The sequence below is a fragment of the Lepidochelys kempii genome, chromosome 1 (genome assembly GCF_965140285.1).
Source record: "Lepidochelys kempii isolate rLepKem1 chromosome 1, rLepKem1.hap1, whole genome shotgun sequence".
NCBI classification, from domain to species: Eukaryota; Metazoa; Chordata; order Testudines; family Cheloniidae; genus Lepidochelys; species Lepidochelys kempii.
The window spans coordinates 283,726,399-283,735,602 of NC_136380.1; the positions used below are offsets into that span (position 1 = coordinate 283,726,399).

General features: G+C 48.0%; 1 protein-coding gene across 1 annotated transcript in view; it reads right to left on the minus strand.

The window, feature by feature from the left end:
* The window catches only part of LOC140906735 (glioma pathogenesis-related protein 1-like), a 64,108-nt gene extending 56,011 nt beyond the window's left edge, over positions 1–8,097 (minus strand). Inside the window, exon 1 of the mRNA XM_073331276.1 lies at positions 7,912–8,097. Coding sequence (XP_073187377.1) covers positions 7,912–8,097 — 186 coding nt within the window. The remainder of the gene's footprint in view (positions 1–7,911) is intronic.
* Positions 8,098–9,204: the final 1,107 nt, after the last annotated feature.

A 9,204-nucleotide genomic window follows, 5' to 3' on the forward strand; every position in this document is an offset into this window, starting at 1 on the left:
TCTCCCTCCCCCGAATGTTTCTCCATGCTGCCCTTGGGGGAAATGCCCCACAGTTTGGGGACCATCACCCACGAAAGGAAGATAACTGTAGAAACAAGCTTCCCTTCACTGCATTCCCCCACCACTATATTGGCTACTCTAATCCTTTGTTTCTTGGAGAATAAGGATTGGCTTGGTTGTGTAGTCTTACTGTGAAGAAAACTATCTTAAATGAATGCAGTCCATTAGTTGTAACTGAAACCATGAAAATACCAGGAAATTGTGGCCAGAATATCCTGGTATCTGTTTAATGGGATAAATGTTGTTGATTAAGGCACATTCAGAACTGACTCCACCACAAGTGACTGACTCTGGTTGGGATAATTCTCACAGTGGAATATTAATGTTAGCTGAGCCCTCACCAATGCACATCTCCTTGAACACTAGGTTTCTCTCCTGTGTTGCCAGATATGCATTAAAGGGAGAGGACATTTTCCTCTCCTTGCCCCATGTTACCAAGACCATGAGAGGAGGGATTAGGTTCCTGAAATTTCTTACTATTCAGCACTTGTCCTTACGGAATGAGGGATTCGTGGGGGATTTTTGTGGGCCATCTGTGTGAAATCACACATACAACAATAGTTTTCTTAAAAAACAGATTTATTAATAGAGAGAAAACGGTAAGTTGTAAAACAAAAGAAACAGTTTGCATATCTGAAGGAGCATGCCCTCACATTAGTATGGAGGAGGCTAATGAGCTCTTCTGGGCCTGTTCTGTAAGGATAAGGCCTTCGTCTGCAACCATGTTGTAAGGCCTAAGGCACTGGTGGGCAACCTGCGGCCCATCAGGTTAACCAACTTACGGGCCGCGAGACAGTTTGTTTACATTGACTGTCCGCAGGCACAGCCAGCTGCCGCTTCCCGCAGCTCCCATTGGCCGGGAACAGCAAACCGCGGCCACTAGGAGCTGCAGGCGGCCACGCCTGCGGCGGGTCAATGTAAACAAACTGTCTCGTGGCCTGCCAGCTGATTATCCTGACGGGCCGCAGGTTGCCCACCACTGGCCTAAAGCCTTCGTCTGCGGCCAGATTAAAAGAGCAGCTGAGCAGCAGCCATTAGCTGAGAAGGAGGAAGTCACATCCTCACATTCCATCTAAACTACATTAAAACAATGTAGTATCGGGCTGGTAAGGAGACCCTCTCCTAATAGCACCCACTATCACCAGATAAAGAAACAGATCTTAAGATGGTTAAACAAAACTTAGTTTGATAGCATTCTGTCTGTCAAGAAATGACTTATCAATAGTTGTGGCTGTGAAATCCTCATTTCTTTATTGTTTTGTCATTATGGTCCCCACTTCCCTATTGTTTATCTGTATGGTCTCAGTCTGGTTCTTTAATTGTTTCTGTCTGTTACATAATTAATTTTGCTAGGTGTAAATTAATTAAGTTGGTGGGGTAGGACTGGTTAGAGAATGTTGTTACACTATGTTAGGATTGGTTAGTAAAATTTTAGAATAATGATTGGTTAAGGTATAGCTAAAAAGGACTCAAATTACACTATGTAAACTGGGGTCCAAAAGGGAGTTCTTTGGAAATCAACTCCAGGACACAGCCTCAAATAGACCTGCCAGACCTCAACACTGCCAATGACATTGTGCAGAAGCTGGAGTCCCCCAGATGAACCTGATCCTGACTGGCCATCAAGAAAAGTTCACCTGTCTTATTGGGAGTGGTGAGCATTGTATGTGTAGTGTGTGCATTCTGTTTTTGGTGATTGTTAATAAATAGAGAATTAGGATATTAGTGTGTAAGGCTCTTTCACCGGTAAAAGACCCTGCAAACCCGCAGAGTGTAAGGTTATGCCTGAGCCCACAGAAGGGTGAGGGTGGGTACCTAAATTGACGGGGTTATGCCTGAGCCCCAGAAACAGGGTAAGGGTGGGTGCCCTAAAGTGTAAGGTTATGCTTGAGCCCTAGGAATGGGGTAAGGATGGGTGCCTCAATTAAGAGGGTTACGCCTTGAGCCCTAGGAAATGAGTAAAGGTGGGTGCCCCTAGAGAGTGTGAGTAACAGAGAATTTTGTGCAGGTAAGACTTCCACACTAACAAGATGTACCTACAAGACTTGTTCAGCCTGGAGGAGGAGGACCTTAAAAGGGGGAAACTTACCACAGGAAGGAGAGATGAACAGGAAGAAGGCTGCTCCATGCTGGTAACATAAGGTAGTCCAGCTGAGGAGAAGATAGTTGCAAGATGCACCACTCCCAGCAGTGCCCTGACTGATAGTGAGGCAATACACCCCAGGAAGAGGGGTAGAAGGTAAACGCCGCAAAGAGGCAATAGTCTCTGGGAGCCTACGCCCTTAGAACTGAATATCCTGGGGCTGTCTGGCCCTCTTTCCAGGCAGATCCTTATCCCTTGCAAGGGGAAGGGAAGGGGAGGAGCCTGACCCTCTGCCTGTGTGCAGTTGCCACAGAGTCATAGAGCTCCCCCCCAGTGCTGCCAATGGGGGGAGGAGGAAGCAAGGATAAACAATGGACAGCGGAACCTGGGGAGGGTCTAGGGAGGCCCACTCCCCCCACAACATAACATACCTCACCTGAATACTTTGCAATACTTGGCTTTCCTTAGCCTTGAGCTTGTCCACATTCAGTTTTTGCACTGCTTTAACTATCGGATTAGAAACAGTTATGGTTAAATCAGTGCAATCCTCTGGTGTGGATGCAATTCTACTGCTCTAATAATGCTTATATTGGTATTGTTATTTCTGAAAATTTACTATACAGCTTTACCAATATAAGCCCCTCTATATAATTGTGGCCATGCTAGCAGGTTGCACTGATTTAACTGTGGCGTCTTCTAAACCAATCTAGAAAAATCAGTACAAAAACTGTAGCCATGTCTACCTACATAGAATCATAGAAGTATAGGACAAGAAAGGACCTCAAGAGGTCATCTAGTCCAGTCCACTGCATTCAAGACAGGACTAAGTATTAACTAGACTATCCCTGACAGGTGTTGTCTAATCTGTTCTTAAAAACCTCTAATAACAGAGATTCCATAACCTCCCTGGAAATTTGTTCCAGTGCTTAACTACCCTGACAGTTAGGAAGTTTTTCTTAATGTCCAACCTAAACCTCCCTTGCTGCAATTTAAGCCCATTGCTTCTTGTCCAGAGGTTAATGACAACATTTTTTTGCCCTCCTCCTTCTAACAGCCTTTTAAAGTAAATGCTTTTTTATACAGCATGTTGGGGAAATGGGGGGTGCTGGAAAGTGAAAAATTCCGGTTAACTAAGAGGGAGGAAGTTTGAGTATGGAAGGGGTGCAGGGCTGGGGGTTGGGGTTCAGGAGGGAGTGTGCGGTGTGGGCTTTGGGAGGGAGTTGGGTGCAGGAGGGGGCTCTGCGCACTGCCCCCACCCCGCCCCGAGCTCTGGCTCTATAGCTCCCATTGGCCAGGAACCGCGGCCAATGGGAGCTGGGGAGGTGGCGCCTGCGGGCAGAGACAGCACGCAGAGCTGCCTGCCACACCTCTGCCTAGGAGCAGCGGGGACAGGTCGCTGCTTGCGGGGAGCCGCAGGAGGTGAGTCCCCCCTCGGATCTAGTACCCCACCCCCCGCATGCCCCAACCCCCTCCCCCAAGCCTCCTCCCACACCCAAACTCCCTCCCACAGCCCATGCCCCGCACCCCTCCCACGCCCCAACTCGCAGCACTGCACCCCTTCCTGTACTCCGAACTCCTCGTGGCCGTTCCTCAGCCTAGGAGCAGCAGGGACATGTCGCTGCTTCCAGGGAGCCACGCGGAGCCAGGTAGGTAGCCTGCTGGCCCCGCACCAACCGTACTATAAACCGGACTTTCTATGAAGATTAGAAATGCCAGTTTATAGAGCTTTCCAGTTAGTAAAGGGCCGTATAAGATTTACTGTATGTACTTGAAAATTGTACTGTATGTACTTGAAAATTGTTATCATGTCCCACCTCAGTCTTCTCTTCTCCAGACTAAACAAACCCAATTTTTTCAATCTGTCCTCATGGGTCATGATTTCTAGACCTTTAATCAATTTTTGTTGCTCTCCTCTGGACTTTCTCCACTTTGTCCACATCTTTCCTGAAATGTGGCACCCAGAACTGGATTCAATACTCTAGCTGAGGACTTATCAGCATGAAGTAGAGTGGAAGAATTACTTCTCATGTCTTGCTTACAATATTCTTGCTAATACATCCCAAAATGATGTTTGCTTTTTTAAATTTTTTTTTGCAACAGTGTTACCCTGGTGACTCATAGTTAGCTTGTGATCCACTATAATCCAGATCCCTTTCTGCAGTACTCCTTTCTAGGCAGTCTTTTCCCATTTTGTATGTGTGCAACTGATAGTTCCTTCCTAAGTGGAGTATTTTGCATTTATTCTATTGAATTTCATCCTATTTACTTCAGATAATTTCTCCAGTTTGTCCAGATCATTTTGAGTTTTAATCCTATCCTCCAAAGTACTGGCAACCCCTCCCAGCTTGGTATTGCCTGCACTATCTAAATAATTTCTGAAGATATTGAACAGAACCAGACCCAGAACTGATCCCTATGGGATCCCACTTGATAGGAACTTCTGGCTTGTGAACCACTGATAACTGCTCTCTGGGAACAGTTTTACAACCAGTTATGCACCCAGCTTATAGTAACTCCATCTAGGTTGTATTTCCCTAGTTTGTTTATGAGAAGGTCATGGAAGATCGCATCAAAAGCCTTACTAAAGTCAAGATATACCACATCTACCACTTCCCCCCATCCACAAGGATTGTTACCCTGTCAAAGAAAGCTATTAGGTTAGTTTGACATGATATGTTCTTGACAAATCCATGTTGACTGTTACTTATCACCTTATTATTTTTTAGATGTTTGCAAATTGATTATTTGCTCCATTATCTTTCTGGGTACTGATGTTAAGCTAACTGGTCTGTAATTCCCTGGGTTGTCCTTATTCCCCTTTTTATAAATTGACCATGTGCCCTCTTCCAGTCCTCTGGAATCTCTCCCATCATCAGTGTTCCCTCTAATTTTTCCCACCCATGTGCAGAATGAATTGTTATGTGCACCAATATGGAGGTGATGTGTGACACATCACCTTCATATCGATGCACATAAAAAAATTCATGTGGTGGAGGTGGGGCCAAGGGGTTCAGAATGTGGGAAGGGGCTCAGAACTGGGGCAGAGGGTTGGAGTACAGGGGCATGAGGGCTCCGGATGGGGGTGTAGGCTCTGGCGGGACACGGAGGATGAGGTTGTTAGAGGTTCAGGAGGGTGCTCTGGGGCTACGGCAGGGAGAGAGGACTCCCCCCAGCTCTCTCTCCCCATAGCATGGGCTGGGGGGAGAGGCATCTCTCCCCACCGTGGCAGCTCCAGGGCTGGGGCCGCAAGATAGCCATCCTTCCCCCGGCCCCCATGGTCCAGACGGGGCTGGGTTCAGGGAGGGGGGCCCCACGACAGGTATGGGCTGGGCTGCAGTGGCTAGGGCCACCCAGGTTCGGGCCGTGCTGCGCCAGCTGCGGCTGGCTCCAGGCCGGAGTTGGGGCACCCCAGTCGTGGCAGGTCCAAGCCGCAGCATAGTTGCAGCTGGGGGGTTGCCCCAGCCGCAGCAGGTCCAGGCTGTGGCATAGTTGGGGCTAGGGGGCTGCCATGGCAGGTTGGGGGCTGGCCTATGTTGGGGCCGGGGGAGAGGTGCCCCTCCCCTGACAGGTCCCTGGACAGGTTCCCTGAGTGCCTGCATGGCACTAAATAGGCTGCTGCGTGGCTGCGCAGCTTACAGAGAACTTAGTCTGTTTTCCATGAGTTTTTAAAGATAACTGCTAATGGCTCAGGATATCTCTGCAGTCAGCTCCTTCAGTATTCTAGGATGTATTTCATCAAGCCCTGCTGACTAGACATCTAACTTGTCTAAATAATCTTTAACTTGTTCTTTCCCTATTTTAGCCTGAGATCCTACCTCATTTTCACTGGCGTTCACTATATTAGACATCCAATCACTACTTAATTTTTTGCTTAAAACTGACATTTCCACATTTTTTGTTATTGTCTTTTCCCCCCTCACTGAACAAAGGGCCTCCCCTGCCCTTGGTCTTCTGTTGCTTCTAATGTATTTGTAGAATGTTTTCTTGTTACCCTTTATGTCTCTAGCTAGTTTAATCTTGTTTTGTGCTTTGGCCTTTCTAATTTTGTCCCTTTATGCTTGTTGTTTGTTTATATTCATCCTTTGTAATTTGACCTAGTGTTAACTGGCCACTTCACTTTGAATAGTCCCTTGAAATTTGTGTTAACTACTTATACTAAACAATCTGTTCCCTTGTACTTAGCTGTAATGTTGGGAGTACCTTTCCCAGACCTGAAGTCTTAAGAGCTCTGTGTTAGCTTGCCCTGAAAGCTTGTCTCTCTCACCAACAGAAGTTGATCCAATAAAAGATATTATCTCACCCACCTTGTCTCTCTAATATGCTGGGACCAACATGGCTATAGTAACAATGCACAGTTTGACCCCTAAACATTTCTCCCCAGTTAAGCAGCTTGACTTTTTATTTTCACATCCATTGTTCGCTGTGATAGGATCCTGCCCTCATGTTGGATTTATCTAGTTTCTATCTTGCTGGCCACAGATGTTCCGAGGCCTGTCTGTGCTGTGAGGAGGGCAAGGAACTGATCACCTAGGGGGAGGGAGGGAGAGATAGAGAGAGTGTGTGAGAGAGAGAGTGAGAGAGAGTGTGTGTGTGTGTGAGAGAGAGAAAAGGAGTACTTGTGGCACCTTAGAGACTAACCAATTTATTTGAGCATGAGCTTTCGTGAGCTTCATCGGATGAAGTGAGCTGTAGCTCACGAAAGCTCATGCTCAAATAAATTGGTTAGTCTCTAAGGTGCCACAAGTACTCCTTTTCTTTTTGCGAATACAGACTAACAGGCTGTTACTCTGAAACCTGTGAGAGAGAGAGAGAGACCCAGGGACCATCAAAGACTACAATCCCCATGATGCCCTGTGGCACCTCCCAATCCTAGAGGTAGCTTGAATTTCCCTCTCTTAAGATCTCTCTTATCAAGTTTCCTTAGCTGCCATTAAATAAGATATTTAAATAATTAAATATAATTATAAATTAATCACTCCCTCACACTCAAACCTGATGAATGTAACGTGTGGGACTGATCCTGAGGTGAGGCTGCAGCTTCCACTGCAGTAAAGGAGAATTGCCTGCCCCCTTTCCAATACCTGGGTCTAAACAAGAAAGGTCCTCTGTACACTGCGAATCCGACAGGGCCGGGGGGGCCCAGTTAGAACCGGGTAGCCCCTGGTACGGTATGGTTTACTTTTGCAGTGAGAGGGTTGAATGGTGTTCCTGAAATAGGCAGCAACTCTGCACAGCTCAAGGCTGAAGCTTTATGCGGTGGAAATGTTAAAATATGTTTTGGTCCTGCCCACGGCACGCAGTTGATCTGTATTGAATGGTAGTGTAAATGGCTCCCCACCTGTTGGATCTACATTGTAGATGTGGCCTTTTTGTCTAATCTGTAAAATAGGAACAATTACACTTCACCATTCCCTTTATAAAATGCTTTCGCAGCACCAGCCATTTAGGTGTCAATTATTCATTAATATTTTTATTTTTCATTTCTGACTCTTAGGTTGGTTCCAGCCTTGATCTGTCATAGGCGCTATGGGACAGCGGCCCCTCCAACCAGCCCCTCCTCCAACGTCCCCCGTGGGGCAGCGCCCCCTCCAACCAGCCCCTCCTCCAACGTCCCCCGTGGGGCAGCGGCCCCTCCAACCAGCCCCTCCTCCAACGTCCCCCGTGGGGCAGCGCGCCCTCCAACCAGTCCTCCTCTTGTCTCCCAGGGGGCCGCAGCCCGCCCAGCTGCGCCCGCCCTTTATCACCCGGGCCCAGCGGCCCCTCCCTACCATGTATAGCATGTTGGCGGCCGCGGGCCGGACGGCGGTGCGGTGCTTGTTGTGCTCCCGCACGCACGCGTTGATGAACGTTTGGTTGGTGATGGTCGGCAGGACCGACCTGGCGCTCCTGCCCTGTACGCGGCAGACATCCGCCAGCACTCCCAGCCCCAGCACGGCCAGCAGCCACAGCCGCATGGCGCCGCCGGTCCGAGCGAGGCAGCGGTCGCAGGCGGCCTCTACCCGGCGCCGGGAGCGGCACCAGTCAAGTTCTCAAACGGCTCCCCGGGCGCGCTCGCGCTGTGACTGCAACGGTCCCAGAGAGACTCTCCCGCCCCCAGGCGAGCCCGACCCCCCGCTCTGACTGAGCCCCTCCGCCTCCGGGGACCCGTCCACACACACAGCACTGGCTGGGCCCCCTCACAACATGCATGCATTGACAGTCTCCCACTAAGTCGTCCCCGCCACTCGTCCACAGTATAGATTCTACTCCGCATCAGGATTCCTCCCCAGCAGCATTTTCTGTATCCCCCTCCGAAAGAGTAATCTGGAAGCACTAACATAGCCCTCTTTCCCTCCCGTTGACATCGAGCTACAGCACTCTGACACCTGCAGATTTCCTGGAACTCACACATAATGGCATCACTAACTCTACTGCTCTCCCTGAAAACCATCCCTTCCTCCAACCTGATATTAATTGCAAGGCTCTGCAGCAGCAAAGAGTCCCGTCCCCTGTGCATTTGTCACCCCCTGGTTGCCACCAAGTCTGTAGACGTATGAATGAGAATAATCTTTGCCTCCCTGGAATGCATAGGTACCTCCTGCATCTTGGTAAAAACATATAGCTCCTGACAAACAGATGTCAGGATGAGGAGTTAAATTTGCGGTGGCTTTCGGATCAGAGAGGGCTTAGACTCTGGAGATCTTTCTTGGAAAATGTTTGAAACAGGTCCAGTCTGGAAACATTTGCATAGCCTCCAAAAATGTGTCAAGTCCACTCCAGCATTCCCAATATACTTCTTATAGCGCAGAGGTTTTCCATCCCCATTCTTTCTAACTACCTGAACAGTTCGAGTTCTTGTCTAATTACATTTTCCACTGTTGAGTAATAAGAAGGATATATGCTGAATTAAAAGTAAGTGTGTGTGTGCGTGTGTAGGGGGGGTGAAGAGAGAGAGAGAGAAAATATTTTGAAATTGTAAATATTTCCCATTACGGAATGAAATTTCTCGTCTATTCAGCTACAATAGTCCAATAAATAATAATAATTAATTATTCGTGTTTTATTTTATTTTATTTATTAAA